This window comes from Varanus komodoensis, unplaced genomic scaffold (genome assembly GCF_004798865.1).
Source record: "Varanus komodoensis strain SLA01 unplaced genomic scaffold, ASM479886v1 scaffold16, whole genome shotgun sequence".
NCBI lineage: Eukaryota > Metazoa > Chordata > Lepidosauria > Squamata > Varanidae > Varanus > Varanus komodoensis.
This window is the reverse complement of record NW_025335468.1, coordinates 6,850,003-6,870,019: the sequence shown is the minus strand read 5'-3', so window position 1 is coordinate 6,870,019 and position 20,017 is coordinate 6,850,003. Positions and strand designations below refer to the sequence as shown.

General features: G+C 41.5%; 2 protein-coding genes across 3 annotated transcripts in view; one reads left to right on the top strand and one right to left on the bottom strand.

Annotated features, from left to right (window-relative positions):
• LOC123021146 (toll interacting protein) overlaps positions 1-10,137 on the top strand; it is a 45,793-nt gene extending 35,656 nt beyond the window's left edge. The window contains exons 6-7 of one of the 2 annotated variants that reach the window (XM_044425633.1): positions 1,618-1,638; positions 6,630-10,137. In XM_044425633.1, coding sequence (XP_044281568.1) covers positions 1,618-1,638; positions 6,630-6,844 — 236 coding nt within the window. In that variant the 3' untranslated portion in view covers positions 6,845-10,137. The remainder of the gene's footprint in view (positions 1-1,617; positions 1,639-6,629) is intronic. The other variant, XM_044425634.1, reaches the window with a different exon arrangement.
• An 8,507-nt stretch (positions 10,138-18,644) lies between these two features.
• Positions 18,645-20,017, bottom strand: part of LOC123021370 (mucin-5B-like) — a 70,093-nt gene continuing 68,720 nt past the window's right edge. The window contains exon 49 of the mRNA XM_044426082.1: positions 18,645-18,822. Coding sequence (XP_044282017.1) covers positions 18,645-18,822 — 178 coding nt within the window. The remainder of the gene's footprint in view (positions 18,823-20,017) is intronic.

Genomic DNA, 20,017 nt, shown 5'->3' with positions numbered 1-20,017 from the left:
TCAAAGATTTTGTCAGTTTAGCCACATGTCTGCTAATACTAATTTTGAAAGGGAAAACCCATTCTTTGAAGTTTAGAAGAAGTTGGACAATAGATGTCATGATTTTGCAACATCTGTAAATTAAGATGTGTTTTGTATACTTTTTAATTAAGGAATATATACAAATTAAAATACATTTCAACCTAGTCTTGTTCTTGGACAAATGTAATGGAGGTGGTTTTCTATTAACTCTTTTTATCTTCTGAAATAATTGTGAATTGTTTTCTGACAATCAACCTGAATCATGAAAGGGATGCTACCTTCGGTACAGAGTAAGAACCTTGCTTTTGTTGTGAGAATTGTAAATAGTAATGATACTTAAATAAATTTTGGGGTATTGAAATACAGTTGAACCTTGACTTTTGCGGGTTTAACTTTTGTGGATTTGATTATTTGTGAGTTTGCCATCAATAATTAAATGGGATTTTTTTTGGAGTTTTGCGATCTACTGCAGCCCACTGCCTACTGCTCCACAGGCAGCCACACAGGAAATGCTCCCCTTCCAGGTTGCTATTGAACCACCCCTGGTGAGAGCAGAGGCTGCACTCCAGTGCATTGGGTCTTGTTTTATGCTAATGGTTATTCAGATTGCAAAAGAGGTAATTGTAATGCAGCTACCAGTACACATATGGTCAGCAGTATTAAAACTTAAGGTTTGAGGGGGAGGGCTAGAGATATTTGCTATTTTTCTACTTTCATAGAGGTCTTGCCTCCCTAACCCCCCGCAAATGTGGAAGGTCAGCTGTACTTTTGAGAAATAAGCATTTTGTGTAATAAAGCAATCTTAATGTTTATAGCAGAATATTGTTTTCCAGGATCAGTATGCATTCAGTAAGTATACTCTGTCTGGCTAAACACTGGTGGGCTAAAACTTTGTCAGGAGCAGGGTTGCACATGCGGGCCCAGGCCTCGGTGTCCCCAGGTGAGCTTATCTGCAGACCTTTGCTTATTTAGGTCGGAGAGATGTTTCTAAGCATGTTCAGCTTAGATTGCCTCAGTGCCACAATTGAAGGGATCCACATCAAATGGAGTTTCATGCATATCCAGCTGAACACACTTGGGAGTCCCTTTTAGATAACTGTGGCATCACTGATAAAGATATTACTAAACTGAGAGAGGAAAAAGGAGGAGGGGGCAAATGCAAACAAGGTGCAGGGGGACAAAGATGGGTCATATTGGACTAGTGTAGGCTAAAGTTATCAGAGTAGTTACGTACAAGACATTGGCTTAGAAGTGGCTGGAAAAGGGATAGAAAGGGACATTGGTGGTATGGCGTAGAAGAGAAGAACACTGCTTGAGGCACAAAATATCTGTACTGTGGAATAGGGAGCATTGCATCATGTCACAGCATGGAATGGCATTGGGTAAATGTGGACTGTTAGATATGCTTATGAAAAGCATATCTAGACATGCTTCATCATAGTACATATACCTATTTAAACTGACAGGCAACGTAATGGAATCTCAGGTCAGAGTTTTACCCAGCTTTCATCCTGGGAGGACATTGCCTTTTATAAAGTAGAATAATACCTGTTTTCCATGTCTTATTGTTTTCCCACACTTTTCATCTGTTCTCAGGGCTTGAATACTTTGCTCTGGGTAAGTCCTCTTAATTCTTTTTGCATCCCATTTCACTGGAACAAGAATTCTGCATGAGGTCATGCAAACTGCTTTTGATTTGTATGTAGTATGTTGTAATACAGGACATTGCAGGTGGATGTCACAATGCACAATGTGTCAGAACTAAGTGTTTTAACTTGATTTGATTTGCATGGAAATAAAGCTGAAGTAAGAAAAACTTGGATGTCTCAGATAAGAGATATTACACAACTATAATAACATTTGTTTATTCACCTAATGCTTCTATCCCTGATTCTTCCCTGCCCTCACCCCCACCCTTAGTGTTCCTGACTTAAATACACATTTTAGCTATCTTCAATTTCTGGATCTCAGAATTAATCTGTACGTCTTACCTATAATTGTATGGGGTATTTTTCTTTCTTCACTCTTTTACCGTTGCATTATTTGATATATTGAAGATTATGTGTGATAAAATTGGTTGTTTTTAATAAAGGATGTGGCTTATAGTTGCAGTAAGGCGAACAGCTAAGGTTAGAAAATAGTTGCTGTCTTTGCATTGCTGTCTGTCCTGCATTTGCTGTGGTTAGGGAGAGTGAGGAGATCATAACTTGTATATAACACTGCCTTTTGAGCTTGAAGGAATGACAGTGACAGAACTGCCACCTCCAGGGAAATGATTCCTGTGGTGGTGGACGAACAATATGAATCTTTGCAATAAATGATAGTACATAATTCCTTTTTCATAGCCAACTTGTGAAAGGAAGATCAGTGCAAGACTGTGCCTTTTCATACCCTTGAGGAAGGATGTGATCAACTAGCAGATGTTTCATGATCTAGTACAAACTAGCTGCAGATATTTGCGTGCCTAGCCCCCTTCTGTACATCATCCCAAAAGAAAAGCAGTGCTGAATGCAGCTTTACACTGGCAATTTCATGTTCAGGACTTGTCCTGTGCTGCTTCTGAAGGTGCTGCTGTTGTGTGTGCTGCAGAAAAGGCTTTTCAGGAGCAGGCGTAGTATTGGTACAGGGTTGTTAGGCTGCACAAGCTCCCATCAGCTTCTCTCAGTGCTTCCACACCATATTGGCATCTAGTTAAACCTGTGAATGTGGCTTCTGTCCTATAAGCTGTGCCCACTTGCACCCATTTTGCACTGGTTCTGGATGCCTATGCTGGGGAAGGTGGTTGTGCTGCAACACAGAACAATCTAAACCTTAGAAGTTGGGGAGTGCATCTTATCCTCTGCTATAAGGTGGGTTCTGTGATAACAGCTCAACAACTAACCTGTTGTTAATTCAGTTGTTGGATTTTGTCAACTTCTTGCATTTTCATTATTGCTCAAAAACTGCACAATCACAGTTAGCTTGGAAGTGTTATTAATGTTGCTTTTTCAGGTAATCTAGGGAGATTTACACATGTGACTTTACTGCTAAACTCTTAATGCCCATTTGGGGAATAAATGGCTTAAGCTCTGATCTGAAGTGCACACAGCTGGTTACTATGCTCCACTGAAGGATGAGTTTCTAGCAGCTTGAATAGGAATCTCTTCTCTTCCCCTTAACTACTACTTTTAGATCTTTTCTCAGGGCCCCTGTTACTCTAATATGGGACTTGCTGATTTTCCCTGCACAGAAGATGTGCTGTGTAACCATCTGGCTCTCACAGCAAGGGTGATTTGCAAATCCCATCTGCCATGTTATGGTAACAGTTGCACTGCATTTCCCCTTCTTTTATACAATATCAATTCCATTAGAAGATGAGTATTGTGACATCCGCAATGATAGTCGGCGTATAAAATGTCCAGTCAAGTGTCTTGAAGAAATGCTCCTTGCACATTCATTAAAATCAGTTTTTAGGATTTGGAAGCAGGCTGAGGGGATGTGGTGAGGAAGCGGGAGAAGTGGAGGTTCTGAAATAATGCAGCTGTTAGCATTTTTATCTGACCAGACAGTGTCTCAATGTCCTTCATAAGGACTAGTCTTAGCCAAAGAATCTGAGAAAAGAACAAGGAATAGCATTTTAAGTGAGATACAGAGATACTATTGAAAGCTAGGTTTTTCTCCTCCTGTCTGTGGCATCAAAAAGTGCTCCAAGGGCAAAATGTGCAGAGCTTTGGTCTCATCCAGGGGTAGTGTTGCAGGGCAGGGTCCTAGGCTATAAAGGCACTTGACTGTACCAGAATATGTTTTAAGTTCCATAATCCTCTCTGCTCAGTCTGAATTAATTTCTTTTCTACTTTTCTTTAGGTTTTTTGCATTGCTTGTTGATAAATAGCAAATGTGCCGTATCCTATGCTTTGCCATTGCTTTGTACACATTTCTTCAAATGCCATTGCTTATACTACAAGTGCTTCTCACTTCAGTTATGCTGGTATACATAAGACCAAATCTGCTTTACAAAATTTGAAGTACATCCTCTGTAAGCTGGAAATAACAGACCATGGTCAATTCAGCACAATTACAATTTAGTTATTTAGTACTATCATTTGTCTGTTTTAATTTAGCTAGGGTATTTGGCAAATGATTGAGGTGTCTTTCATGATGAAAAATCCATTTTAATGTTGGTTCTTAATTGGCAAGATTGATTTTCTGGTTATTTGTAGCTGTTTCTCTCACACAGAATGAGAAGTGCAACAAATAGGAGCACGATTCCTTTAATTAGCCCAATAGTGTATACTTAGCTGTGAATTTTTGTGCCTTTTAACACTCATTCTGTACAATCCTAGACAGTTCTCAAAAAGATATTATATTGTATGTAAAGTTGCTCTCAAAGAGCTAGGTCATACCCACTTGGGGAGCTTGCTTGGAAAATTTCATAATCACACTCCTGCTTTTTGTGTGAGCTGGATAAATGCATACCCAAGTATCTAGAGGTATGTGCAGCTTCAGTTGAGGTCACTGAATAATTTGTATGATTAAGTATGCACATTGTCAACTAATCTATGTAATATTGGGGCCATGCACCAAATTAATAAAATAAATCAAAGCATACTCATTTTCAGCTCAAAAAGTTGTTTCGATTTTTGCATTTATCGCCTTGAACGTCAGAGTGTCAGGAAGCCCTAATGCCTTTTAATGTAATAGTAATTTGTGAAATCATTAAGAACCTTGTAAGTTCTTAACATCATTGACATCAATATTAACTTCCCTGTGGTGGGAATTGTGGCTATAACTGATTCACTCATCTCCAGATATAAGTTGCCTTTTTGGATATTGCCCAAAATGAGATGAGAATTCTTGCTGCTTCTCAGAAACTGTTTTGAACTAGGTTTTCTCCCTTCGCACATGCAAAGCCAGTGACCTTACTTGCAAAACATTCTGTACTGACCAAAGCATTTTCCAGAAGCACAAACACCCAGAATGAATCTATGAGCATGCACAGGGTGGTTTGTTGAACCCAATCTAGTATTTACTTCTTGGAACTCTCCTTATGAGATTGTTTGGGCCCTGTTCTTTTGGGAGGGGCCTTCTGGAAAAGAGCACGCTTCCTCTCTACATGCCTACCCTTTGAATGGGCCACCCTCCTTTGCTGATGAGGTTAAGAGTTGTATCTGCCTCATCTGTCTGAGAAACTCCCTGTTCCAAGCTCCCTCCCGATAATGTACATCTCAATTATTCTCACAGGCTGCCTGAGCACCTGGGGAGTCTGGCCTTGAGAATAAGTGCCTCCACCGCTCTCATATCTCAATGAATTGGCCCACATGCTGAGGCCCCCTCTGAATCTCAGTCAGCATGCCTTGAAAATGTGCACCAAGAACAACTGTCATTCTCCCAACAGAAATACTCACTTTAAATGCACCTTTGAAAACAAGAAGCTATCTGTCACTGCTGCTTTCTTTCCACTTCCCCCACTTTTCCTTTGCCACCATCATTGCTTGGCTTGGACCAGAAACTCAAGGGAAGTGGCGGCAGCAGTACCTTCTTTTGCTTGTCCCTTTTTTGTGGTAAAGTAGGATGCTGAGCTTCAGGCCAAATTCTTATAGGATCAGGGTGCCCATAGTTAATTGCTGTGAGAGGTGGGATGTGCAGTACTTCCTTACATTTTGATGTGGTCAATAAAAAGAGGTAGGAGGATAATGAATTCTGCATAACTTGGCAAGGCAGATGCTCTCTCGAGGTGGCTACACACAGAGTACTAAGCTTCTTCCTTGTTTAGCAGTTGATAATTGATGTTGTTTAATGTGCCAGGTTGTTTCCAGTGGTCAGAAGTAAATTATTAAGCCTGAAAGAATATTCTATATTCATAGGAGCCAACTTTAAACATTTAATAGACAAAATTATATACTTAAGCACCAGCATTACTCATGGCTACATGGGTGTTTCAGATTGTCGGTACCCATAGCCAACTGTTGGGTTCTAGAGTTTTTGCAGCCTTACAGATAAGGTTTCCATTCAGTGTAACATGAGTGGACTTACACTTGCGCAGCGTACTCTTCCTTCATCTCTCTCTTGTGCACCCCAAATTAATCTGCAGAATGCCCAGATATTCTGGTGCAGATTTGGTGCTGCAGGGGAGAAGAAATCCCATGAGAGAGCATGATGCTAATGAGCAGCAAGCAGCCTCCCTCTTCCCTGCCATGTGCAAAACAGCCTTTGTGTTGCTGCACATAATGGCGATGAGTGAGATGAAATGACCTTGCTGCTGCCACTATTCCTTAGGATAGCCACTTCACAATGGAATTTCCTTTCTTTCATGGACTAGTAAACCCAGCTCTCTCTACTCCATTGGAAAACTGCAACCCAGTCAAGTTTCCCTCAAGCTCATACAAAGGATAAGAGAGGCTGAAACGGGGTGGGGTGGGATTGTGAGATTTCTGTGATGCCTTAATTCCTAATTTTATGAAATAACATTAGCGCTCTTCTGGTATTTAAGTTATTGTGCTTGTATGCCTAGAATGGTATATCATTGTTAAAAGGAAGATTTTACCCATGACACACTTTGAACTAATTTTTGATGTTAGTTTGTGAGATGTAAGCACTGACCAATCTTCCTCAATGGTTTCTTTTTCCAGGAATGCCTGCTGTTTGTAACCCAGGGATGGTACCTGTGGCAATTCCACCTCCTGCAGTCAACCCTCAGCATGTGTGTAATGAAGAGGATCTAAAATCAATCCAGGACATGTTTCCCAACATGGACAAAGAAGTAATCCGTTCAGTACTAGAAGCTCAGAGAGGAAACAAGGATGCTGCTATCAATTCTCTGCTTCAAATGGCAGAGGAATCCTAGATCCTTCTGCACATTCCCCATCTTCATTGTTACTGTTACTTTTGATTTGCCAAGCCAGGAATTTAGCTAGAGGAAGAACTTCCCCAAAAAGGCATCCATTCTAAGAATGCGTTTTCCCTTTCTGTTGGTGGTGATTGTTGGGACATTTGCACATTTGTTTTTACCTATGATCTGTAGAAACTTCAGAAATTTTTATGAATATCAGTTCTGCCATGTATGGCTGCATTTCTTTTCTGAGAGGCAGATTTGGAGTATCTGTTCTGCTTCCCCTCATGCATTTTTCCTGTTTTGGAAAACAGATGCCAGTGCATGCGCACACACATGCGCGCACACACTGTTTCAACACTATGTATTATTGAGTCAAAAGCTGGGGCAGGCAAAGGAAATAGAGGTGGAGAGATAAAGGGCTGCTGGAACTGCTGTCCTATAGAGTACTTTCATCAGAAGTAATCTCAATCTATCTCAATAAATGACCCCCTTTCTGTGATAGTCAGGAAGTGATTGCATAGCTTGCTTAGTGATACCTGAACATTGCGGCAACTTGTAACACTTCATAGTGTACACAAACAAGCTTTCCTGCAACTTCTGCATTCATTATAATGAGAAAAGGCTATGTTCAGCCTATTAATTGGGCACAAATGCAATTATTTCTTTGGAGCCAACTGCTCTGATATGTTGCTGTATTTCTGAAATCTGCTATCACTTCTTTCTTGCAAAACAGAAGCATATGGTAGAGGAACATGTTAATGTGCTCTTGTGTTTACTTGCACTGTTCTTGCTTTTACGTTTGTGAAATAGTCAAAAAAAGATTAAAACAGGAATTTATACCTTGGAAAATTCAGCCCCATGATTAAATAAACATCCTCGTGGAGCAGTTGTCATAACAATAATAGTAATTTGAGAAGAAAACTGCTTCATTCAGCTATGTGGATGAAATCTACTTTTTTCCTTTTAGAAGAGAAATTTATTTTCAGGACATAACTTTTTCAGTAGAATATCCACTGTAATGATTCATTTAGTTTCAGCTGAGTTTACTACCATCAATACTCAGGCATATGAAAGAATCAGTTTAACAAATGAGACAAACCAAACAAAATGCAATTCCAATATATAGGATATATGAATTGTATATTCATTGTGTATTGCTATACCCGTTGAATGTCAGGAGATAACAAATTTTCTGTGTTTAATTAGTTTATTTCTTGTTTGAAAAAAGCAGAATAATGCACTTTAATACACACATTTTCATAAAATGTGGTGTTTGGCTTTTTGATGGTTTTAAAAAATTTTAAAGTATTTTCGATAATTGCTAGCCATGCTTCATATTTCTTTATGTGTTTAAATACAATGCAAGCATGTAGGTTGAGTCGGTTGTGATTTTTTTCTTTGAAAGAATAGATCATATGTTTCCTGTTCTTTATATAGTTTTCGTTTTGGCTCCTCTCCCTCAAGCATTAAAAAAATCACTAAAATTTACTTCATATCACAATGAATACTCCTGGCACAGCCAGTTATAGTTGAAATATTTATTTTTTTAATTATTAAAATATAGGTGGGGAAATAATTTTTAAATAAGTACCAAAAATGTGTGTTTTACTTCTATATGTTCGTTAAAATTTAAATGTCTTGCATCCATTTTTTAAAAAGTAGACTTGCATTTATGAGTATTAGTTCCTTCCTTTCCACTTATTCCCACTTCTATTGCGTTTTAAAATGGTGCATATAGTATACTGCAATCTGTTTTGTTGGGGCGCGGGGTTGGAACATTTTGGAAATTAGTTTGCTTCCTTTCTCCATACTCTACAGGACTTCCAGTTTAGTATTAATTAATGCTGGACTTTTGTCGGAAGCATCATAGACCATCTGATTCCTGTGGCATGTGTGAGCTCAGCAAATAATCTGGCATAACCTGTTTGTTCTTTGGGAAAACCTGCTGCCATGCATAATCTGCAAAAGGTGTAGGGGCACTTCTTTCTGAATGGCCAGCAGGGATGGTTTTAAAGGGTTGCTTGTACTTCTGGAATGGCATATTGCATAGCAGATGTTGTTAGAGCTGAACTGTAAACACTTGAGTTTGGATCCAGAGTTTTATTCTGCTGGTGACACCGTCCTCAGGCAAGTTCTTTAGGAACTTGGAATGTTCCCACTGGCAGAAATGGGGGAAAGTGATTGTTACCAATCCCTCCCTCCCTCCCTCCCTCCCTCTGCAGCCCCACTTGTTCTGGCACCATTCCACTGACCCCAGTTTTCCAAAGGAGATTTTGGGGGGACAGTGGGTACTGTAGAAGAGAGAGGAAAGATCACTTCCTGCCCTGCTCAGCTGGATCAAAATCCTCCTCCTGATGGAAAGAGTCATTCTGGCCACAGGAGGTTTTTGCTGGATCCAGTCCACTGAAAACAGTGCAAATGCATGTTCACAATCAAGATAGGCATGGAAATATTAAAACAAAATTCACTTTCTGGAAGGTCCCAGGAACTGAGGCCTGTGGAAAGTCTGGGGAATTCTAGGACTGGTTTTAAGCTGCCTTTTTCAAGAGTAGAGCAGACTTTTGTAGATAACGAGTAGTATTATAACATTTGCTATTCATATTTTCCTCTGTCGAAGAAAAAAATGACAATGCAAACCTTTTGAAAAATATTGAGAATTCACTGATTACCATGTTTTTGTCATAAAAAAAGGGCATTGCTACAGTTCTACAAGCATATCTTTTCTTGAGAGCTACTTGGATGTACCCTAATTCTGCCGATATGTATTTGGAAGTAATCCCCATGAATTACAATGAAATTTGCCTCCAAATACATGTGATTAAGATTGGGGTGCAAGTTAGTAGTTTGCAGAATCAAAATGCACTACTTGCTTGTCAGTTAAACTAAATGCTGTGCTGCGCACAAGTCTCAATGCTATTTCTCTTAGAACACTATGTTCAGCTTTGTGCATCTCTCACAGCATCCCTCTGCAGCCCAGACGCTGCTGTGGAATTAAGCTGAAGTTCACATCTGCCAAAGGTCTGTAAGTGATTAAATCTGGAAAGTTTTTTGTCTAGCTAGATGCTGGCCACCTTTTTCTCTGCTGTTGTTTGATTGCGTGCTGATTGTTCAAAGTGTTTTCCATTGCAGATATTATTGCTTGTACTGGCTGACCTGTAATACTGTATAAAGGATGTTTTGCTGTAATAATTCTGAAGACATTGTTTTTTTACTGTATTAAGGTCTAGATGTTTGTCTCTAATATTATGAAATCCTTTTTTCTCATTCTATCTAATTTAATAAATGTATACCAAAACCAGGTAAAAGTATGGTCTTTTTAAAAGGGCATTAAGTTTCTCTGTCACAGCTTCAGAGGCTGGGAGCTGCAATGAAGACAATTTTAGCATAGTGTTTGTGTTTTGCCCTCAAATGCAGGATATTCTAAAGACTTCTTTTATCATTTTCCATTCCTTTATACTTAATGGACTTATTCATAACGCAAAGAAAGTTTGAAGGGTGGGATGAATCAGTCAAGCCAGTGTGGCCCAATGACCTTTTTGCCGCATTTGAACTAGGTAGATCTTTGCATCTGTTTTCCTTCACAAAGTTCCCTTAGATTTGTAGTAGTTCAACAGGAATAATACATTACAGGGTTGTTTTTGAGGGCAAATCACATGAGCCCGTGTGCTCGGGAGTGGTGTTAAATCTAATATATTTGCCCAGCCTTACTTTTACTCAATAATAATTTTATACAACTTGTCCAGCCAGTCTTGCCTGTTAAGAAAAAAGCTTATTTTCTCTTGCAAAATTATATAAGAATTGATAACAGATCAGAGTTGATAACAGAAGAGAAACAAATAAAGGTTGACTGCAGTCCTGAGTGTGCAAATTAGATAGTATGGTGTACTGAAATATTACATGTGCTGAACATAGCTGTGGATAGGCTCAGGCTGCAAGACGAATTTACTCCCTAGTAAAAGAGTTACACCTCAGTAACAGCTCATGCTTAGCATTTCCATTTTAATATGTAAATAATAATATACAAGTGCTGGTGGGATATAAAATGAAATCAGGTCTTCTTTTTAAACAGTTGTATTAATGAAAATTACCTCCAGGAAAAATTATTTCAGTAACTTGTGACCTTTAAAAAAGCTGTAGAAAAATAATGCAGCAAATCTCATGGATAAAATTAGCCTCTTGTGTTTCCAGTCTTGTGGACAGTTCACCCAAATGGGGATGCATTTTTAAAATCATAGGATCATGCACTTAAGTATGTAACTGCATAGTGTGAGCTAGTCACCTAGATGGGACAGCCTCAACCATTTCTGCTTTAAAAATCTGTGTGTTGCTTTTTTTTCCTGACCCTTGAGTAGACAGAAGTCCATGGGATTCCACTAGGTTAAACAGTTCGTGTTGTTCCTGCACTGTTTGCCAACCAAGATATGCCTGTACCAATCATTACATTTGGTAATGGAACAAAGCTGGCTGAACTGTATAGATATGAAGTTTCCAGCACCCTTGCCACATTACATTGCTAAAAGTCCTTTGGTGATTTCTTCAGTGCTTCAGTTGAATTTGAAGTGGTTCCAATAGATGACACTCTGTCATGTCAGGACTGATTGATAGCACTTGAATGCAGATGACCCATAATGGCTTTAGTGTCTTCCTTTGGAAAGACGAATTTGCCATCTGCTATATATAATTACAGTTTTTGCAGTAAAACGGTTTTTAAAATATGGTATACAAGTACAGTAGTAAAGGGGGTAATTTTTAAAGTGGCGGTAAGTTGCAGTTCTGTATTACAGGGATCAACAATGACAACAAGAGTAATTGAAATGTCTGCTTTCTGCCCTCTGAGAAGTGGTATTGAGATAGAACAGCTTTCCCCAACTACGTGCTGTTTGGACTTTAGTTTCCATTAGTCCTAGCCCAGCATGGCTCTTGGCCAAGAATCTGGGGTTGTATGTGGAACATGGTTGTTGAAGTAGGTTGGATGAGGCTGAGACAGGCTAGTGCAGCCTTCTCCCAACTTTGTGCCCTCCAGATGTGCTGGTCCGCAATGCCTACAATTCCCAACAGGCATGGCCATTAGCAAGCCAACATCTTGTGCTGGTGACAGGTGGATTTCTTTTCTGGACCAATGCCCAAGAAACATGCTTACTCGTGTGGTGTGGTGGTTAAGAGTGTTGGACTGGGTACCTGGGAGATCCGGGGTACACTCCCCACTTGGCCACAGAGCTCACTCTCAGCCTGAGACCGCACAGGATTGCTGTAAGGACAAAATGGAGCTATGAACTGCCTTGGGTTCCTCACAAGAGGAAGAAGGCAGGATTTAAATGCAGTGTAGTGATAAAATGAATATATTAGCTGTTTCAACTGCGTGAGCCAGCCTCTCAGCCTAGTAGATCTCCCACTTCGAGAAGCTGCAAATCATGTGCACTCCCTTTCCTCACCAGGAGGACCGGCTGCCGCCATCCCCCTCCCACCCTCCGCTTGCCACCGCGCCTCCCAGCCCCGTACCTGCTTGCCACCCGGTTGCTGCTGCCCCCTTGCAGATCCTTTTGGAGATAAGGCCCCTGATCTCTCAAGGGCCATCTTGAACTCGTTAAAACAGGGCTCCTCAAACTTTTTCAATAGGGAGCCGGTTGAAAAGCGGCGGCGACCAGGCATGGGCAGGTGAGGAGGGGGGGCCTGGATGCGCGGGCTGGTGAGGCGGCGTCGGGCGCCCATGAGGCGGCTCGCTCGGAGGTCTCCCACCCGCGCTGTGAGGCAGCAGCGCGCGCGCGCGTGTGCGGGAACGTGGGCGGCAGCGGCAGCGTGCTCGCGCGGAGGTCTCCCAGCGAGCCCAGGGCCCTCTCCGAGTGAGCAAGCCCCCACCTCCGCCCGCGCGGCGAGGCAGTGGCGCGCGCGCGCACAGGCGGCGGGCGGCGGCGCGGGCCGGATAAATCGGCATGACGGGCCGGATCCGTCCCGTGGGCCGTAGTTTGAGGGCCCATACGCTAAAACTTTGCTGAATAGCTGTAGGTCGGCTAATAAAGCATGTTAAACAAGCGCCCAACAAATTTCTTTCAAATGTGTGAATGCTGATTGTGAACCCTAGCAAGTTAGCAAGTGGTGATATTACCTTTACTCTGCTGCCTGACAGATAGAAATGAGTTCATTTTGATCATCAGTGACATTCAAGCAGTATCATTGCATTCTTCATTGATGCATTACTTCAGATTCTCCTGCCTGCACTTAAATGTGATCAAACAAAAATCAAAAGGATTCCAGTACCTGGCAAAAACAATGGCTTGAATTATCTTTTGCCCTGCATCTGTCAAAGGTCGAATAGGCTCAAACTGCAGGAAAATTCTTCAATGCATTCTTTGAGTGAATGTTTGACAGCTGAGAAATCCACTCGTGCCCCCAAGCATAACTGGTAATCTTGGTCATCTTTTCTCCTGTTTCTCATGAGTAGGGAAATTCTTTTTGGGTGTGCTCATCCTGAAACAGTAAGATTTTTCTCACCTCAGGAAGTTCAGCAATTTTTTAAAATGGTTTTAAGAGCCTGCAGGCAGAAGTTTGAATATTTGTGCTAAATACTTCTGTTTTTATAGTTCTTTCCTGAAAATAATTTGAAAACGCAGAGCTTCAGCTCAGAGTGGTACCAGTTATATTCTCTTTGGAAGAAAAAAGAAGACTCTGTTATGCATCATTCAGAATTGCAACAGCATTCTACATCATGGTGGTAAAAGAGCTACATTCTTCGCTGCAAAGGTCAAGGCACAGTCTTGTGTGATATTTGCAGTTGCAGTACAGATGTCCTTTCACGACTAGGAGTGACCTGACATGTTTCTCCTTGACCTAAACAACAGAACCTACACATTCTTTCCCTTCTATTAAAAGGAAAATGTAACTGACTTGCTCAGTCAACAGCTGAATGTCAGGATCATGTTTTCAGACTGAAGAGTTGCTACAGTCATCACCTCTCACTGGTCACAGTGGCCAGTCCTAAGAAAATCAAAAGAGCTTAATTAATGTAGTTTACAAGACTGTGGGTTATGAGCAAACTGCAAGGTCACAAGAAATGCATTGTCCCTGTATCTCCATCAAAACAGGCTCCAACTTGCAGCAGTGCAGAATGTCAGATCCCAGCATCTTTTGTATCTTTTGATGTTTTCAAAAATAATGCCCTTTTTGTACCCTCTGACAAAGAAGAATGAAGAAATATCTTCCCACTGGACGTGCAATAAGGGTTTTCTCTGTTAGATTTTTTGTGGCAGGCAGGGAGAAGCAATAAGGCTTTCAGTTGTTTTCTTAGCTGTGTATGTGACACTGCAAATTAAGAAGCACATCTCAATTCTACTTGGAATTTGGTCACCTGTTTTATCATTCTGGCCCATATCTGTCTAGATGTTTTAAAGTCTTAATAAAATTAATAACCAAATCCATTGCATAAATCACAGTCTAATCTCATGAGTGCTGCAATCCTATACACACTTCCTAGGATGCAAACCCCACTGGCATACACATGGTGAGGATTGCCCGCTAAGTCTACTCCTGCAAAGCAGGTCTTGAATCACATCTCCTACCAACATCATTTTTTCCCTTCCGCTTTCCCACCTCATTCAAGACTGAAGAGTTCTGTTGCATTCTCAGTCTAACACTTTGTGGTTTCAGGTTGTTCCTGATACTGATTCTTCAAAACATGTCACAGACAAAACCCCGGTCAGCCATTATTTCTTGTACAAGAGGAAGATGCTCTCCCCCACCCCCAGCTTCACTCTTATATAATATATTGTTGTTTTAATTGACCTTTTATTTGTATAGATAGTGTTAGAAGGAAGGTGGATGGAACTTGAAATGAATTCTATCAGTTCAGTCTTTGAAGGTACTGGCATGCTTCCAACTGAAAAGATTCTCTGCTGGAGAAGGCTTCTCCTGCTCTGTGGTCTGTTGGGAGTGTGAATATGCCGGTGTCAGGACAAAATGGACACAGGGCATCAGCAAGACTAGAGCAGGAAATGAACTGAGACTAGCAAGGGATGCTAAAAACAAAAAAGCCTTTTTCAGATATGTCCAAAACAAAAGACACATGAAACAGAATATGAATGGCAAAGTGATAATGTGGACAAGGAAAAGGAGGTTCTGCTCCATTCTTACTTTGCCTCAGTCTTCTCCCAACAAGATGATCTACAACAAAGAGGAAGTACAAGCTGAAAGTGGGGGATGCCAGTTTGAGAAACAAATGGTCAAGGAATATCTAGATAGAATAAACACGTTCAGAAGTCCAGGACCTGATGAACTCCATCCCAGAGTCATAAAAGAGCTAGTGGAGGAATTCTCAGAACTACGGGCTGTTATCTTCAAAAAATCTTGGAAAACAGGAGACGTGCCAGATGACTGGAGAAGGACTAACATTGACCCAATCTTCAAAAAGGGAAAAAAGATGAACCTTGGAACTACAGACCAGGTCAGTCTAATATCAATCCCTGAGAAAATTCTTGCACAAATTATTTAAAAAATCAGTCTGCAGGCACCTTGAAGAAAATACAGTCTTTAATAAAAGCCAACACAGATTTATCAAGAATAAATCATGTCAGACTAATTTAATCCCAATTTTGGCTGGATAACCACTCAAATGGACAGCAGAAAAGCTGTGGACATAATTTACCCAGAGTTTAGCAAAGATTTGACCAAGGACCCCATGACATCCTGATAAACAAACTAGCAAAAAGTGGGCTTGACAGAACTACTGTTAGGTGGATCCACAGCTGGCTACAAAATTGGACACAGAGAATGCACATCAATGGCATCTTCTCAAGCTGGAGAGAGGTAATGAGTGGGGTGCCAATCAGCCCTGGGACCAGTGCTCTTCAACATCTTTATTAATGATCTAGATGAGGAAGTCTAGGGAACAATAATTAAATTTGCAGATGGCACAAAACTGAGTAGAATAGCTAACACCCTGGAAGACAAAAAGAAGCTCCAGGGTGACCTAGACAAGCTAGAATGCTGGGCAGAAAGCAACAGCATGAAATACAGCAGGGACATACGCCAAGTTCTCCACCTGAGTGGGGGGACGGGACACAAATGCATTGATACAAGAGAGGAAACCATGTGACTAGTGGGGTGAGTTAGAAATTTAACAATAAATAAATAATAAGGTGCACAGTATTTGGCTCAACAGCACTAAAAAGAAAAAGATTTTGGAATTGTTGTAGACAACAAACTAAATATGAGCCAGCAATGTGATGCAGCCACAAAAAGGGCAAATACTATTTGGGATGCATAAACAGAAGCATCACTTCCAGAACAAGAGAGGTACTGACTCTGCCCTACTGAGACCTCACCTGGAATATGGTGAGGTTCTGAGTATGGTTCTGGGTACCCAGGTTTTCAAAAGTTGCAGAAAAACTAGAAAGGGTTCAGAGAAGGGTAACAGGGTCTGGAAACTAAGCCCAACAATGAGAGGCTGAGAGAGCTGGGCACTTTTAGCCTCAAGAAGAGAAGATTACAAGGGGATATGATAGTACTCTACAAGTACCTCAAAGATTGTCACAAAGGGGAAGAAAAAGATCTCTTCTCACTCATCCGTGAGTGTAGGAACAACGAAAAACTGCAGCACATCAGATTCAGGCCAGGCACCAGGGAAAACTTCCTCACTGTCAGAGCAATACGGCAGTGCCAAGAGAGGACATGGACTCTCCTGCACCAGAGACATTCAAGGTGAAACTGGACAGTCATCTGGTTTGGCGCAAGGAGATGACGCTTCCTCAGCACAGTCAGGTTCCCAGCACCCCACCAAGCAGCCGTTCGGTGTGCTGTTGGAGTCCAGGTGTACTGGGGAAGAAGAACTGCAAGGCTGTCATTCCTGTGTATCTTCATCCCCAGCACAACTGCAGAGGTGGCAGTGGCACAGAGAGGAGTGACGGGAAGGGGACAGCCATGGTGGCAGAAATGAGCACCTGCAAAGAAGACCTCTAAGGACTGCATGTGTCCTAAAAGGCCCAAGTTGTCCATATGAAGTTTAGATTTCTGTTTGAGGCTAGGAAGAAGCAGGGTTGGTGGATCTTGGTCCATTCAAAACAGTTTTATAAGCAGTCTTATCATTTGACTTGAAGGACCGTTGGCAAAAAGCTAATAAAAGCTCTACTCTCTTTTCAGCCAGTGGTACAATCTGAAAGGTGAGGCTGTACAGAGCCTAGTAGCAGCCCCACTGCTCTGCTCTGCCTGAACAGATTAAGCAGAGATTTCTTCATTCCAGTCCAGTCAGGCTATGGTAGGGCTGAAAATTGAGAACGGCTAAAAAGGTGCCCTTGATTAATTAGAAAACAAAATTTTAAAGTTTAGTGATGAAATGAGTCCTTCTGTTCATGGAAGGGCTGCAGCTCACAGAAGTGGAGGGATGGGGACTTGGGCCACATTGCTGCTTTCGCCATCTCCCATGCTGTTCCCGCTTTACTGGAATGGGGAGGTGGGGTGGGCAGAGGCTCCAGGTAGAATGCAGAGGGCAAAGGCCATCTTCTGATCTCTTCTGTGAGTGACGAGTTTCACAAACAGAGCTCTGCTCATGGGCTGTCTGGATAAAAGCCACTGCTAGTCTTGGCTAGCGCTGTTGTTTGAAAAGGAGGAAAAGCCAAGGGATGACCACTGATGTTGGAGAACGGAGTTTTGCACCGACCACCATTGCCACCACCAAGCAGGGACGATGGTGTGCTGCAGGTGGTGCTTTACTGCTGCGTTCATCTGCAGTTACCTCGCAACTGCCAGGCTAAATCCACACTGTTCATAGGCCACGCCCTGAAGTTGTTCAGAACACAAGCCAAAAGGAGACACATGAAGACCTTCAGTGGAGAGTCTTCCATGGGCACTCCCACCATCTAATGTAAAGTGGGGGACGACTCCTCAGTGCTAGAACCCCAGTGATGAAACACTCTTGGTGGAAGGTCCTCAGGTACCCACCTTATTTTATCAGTGCCAAAGATTTGCTCCAAACTTCATGCATGCCATTGTAATCTTACTGTTTTATGCTGCCTTCTAATACTGTCTTGCTTGTATTTCCATTCTAATCTTTTTATTCTTTTCTGTATACTGCCCAGGGAATATGATGAAAGTGTGGTATAAAAATAGCAAATTTAAGAGCCATTTATTTCAGTGGGCCTACTTGAAGCATAAATAAGTCTGGATCCAACCCATAGTTTCCTTCTTCCTTACAGCAAGGTGCAATGTGGTGTTTAAACTACCTTCCATCCATTTGAAGCACAAATAATTGTTTCTGAGTCTTGAAACAGTATGAATGTAGCAGAGTGTGATGATTTGACTTAAGGGATGCCAATGTTTGGAGAATAAAAACAGCAGCTGTCAAGGTTGGAAGTTGCTTAGTTTTTTTATTAATCTTAAGAAACAGACATAAATGTGTAAACAGATTCATCTTTCCCACAGTCAGATGCCTGTTGACACTGTACAGAAGACTGTGCTTGCAGAAAATGATGCTCAGTAATTTCAAGGACTGTAGCCAAAAATAAACAGCAAAGCACAGAAGATGTAAGAATAAGTTTTGTTTTCTGCACTGAAATGACATACATCATTTTATTGTCTATGTAAGGATCTTGAGAGCATTTTCTACACTCTTGTTTTGTACAAAATGACTGTAACTTCTCATACAAGAAAGAGGACATTAATTTGGTTAGGCAGCTGACAAAGAAAACGGCTGCTACCAACTGTTTCAGGGACACAATAAGAGATATGGAGTAGCATTAGCTGGTGACTAATTTTAGCTGATTATAGCTGCTTGGGCACTTGTTGGGTCTTTTATCCTGGGGCAAATGCATATTCGTCTCCATTTTCCCTAGATAACTGTGCTTTGCGGGGTGCATGCAATCCCACACTGACACTTCTCCACGTAGATATAGTCATAATTGATGCTTTTGCCATCCTGGCATGTCAAGGTCACCTCTCTCCTGTGGCTCTTGAGTTCCTGGCAGCAGCTACAGTTGAGCTGCATTGCTTTTGTCTCAGTGGAATACCTGTGCAGAGAAAAGAAATTAACTCAGATGCTTTCCATAAAATGAAATCGTACCACAAAGGCACACTGCTGGATCTCACTATTCCCAGCTTAGATTAACCAGATCCCAGTGATGCCAGGGGCAAACACCTCCCTTCTGCTTAAATACTAGTGGAAACAGGCTTAGGTGATGTGCTGATTTCAGAGGGGATTTCTGATGATATTAACGCATGTTTTCAAACCATCTACCCATATTTGTACTTTAATGAACAAGGCAGTCCTCAACCTGCTTACCAAATCAAGGGAGAAATCAAAGTATCCTAGGGGGATATACCTACACAGGAAGCTTTTCATACTCATGATTTGAATTTTAGTTTTGCAGCAGATGCAGTATGGAAAGGGAAAGTTATTCCAGAGCAATAAGAAACTAAGAAAAGCCATGCTGGATCACACCAAAGGTCCAACTGGTCCAGCATTCTGAGCACATGGTGGCAAACCGATTGTTCACAGGTTCACTGAAGCAGGATGGGTGCAAGACCTCTTCCTGCCCAAACAGCGAGAGATATAAAGGTGGGCAGCACATAGCCAGCAAGGTGAATAGCCACTGATAGCCTCCTCCCTCGTGAATCTGCCCAATCCCCTTTTAAAGCCATCCAGATTGGTGGCCTGCACCCCTTCCTGTGGCAGTGACTCCCATAGTCTAACTAAACATTGTGCAAAGAGCTTCCTTTCATCTGTCCAAAACCTCCCACCGATCAGCTTTATGGAATGTCCCCAGTTCTAGAGTTATGAGAGAGGGTTAGGATTCACTCTCCCTCTTTTCACTTTCTCCATGCTGTGCATTATTTTAAACACCTCTATCGTGTCTCCCCCTACTTGTCATTTTTCTAAGCTAAACTGTCTCAGTGGTGTAGCCACTACTCACAGGGGAGTTGCTGTAGCCCTTGATCTTTTTCACTGTCCCCCTCTGTACTTTTCCCATCTTGATGATCTGTATTGGATTTTGCCACCCCAACATCACACACTGATGTGAATAGACTAAAAAGCCTGTCCAGGATTCTGCCATTCAGATGGATGGGACATCAGGATACTATGCACAGGTGAACAATGTACCTTGTAGGTTCTGAAGCTTGGCCCTGATAGTCAAAGGGTCTAAACTGGAAGAATGGTTCAATATACACTCAACTTGCCCTTTGATAAGAAATAGTAAAATATTG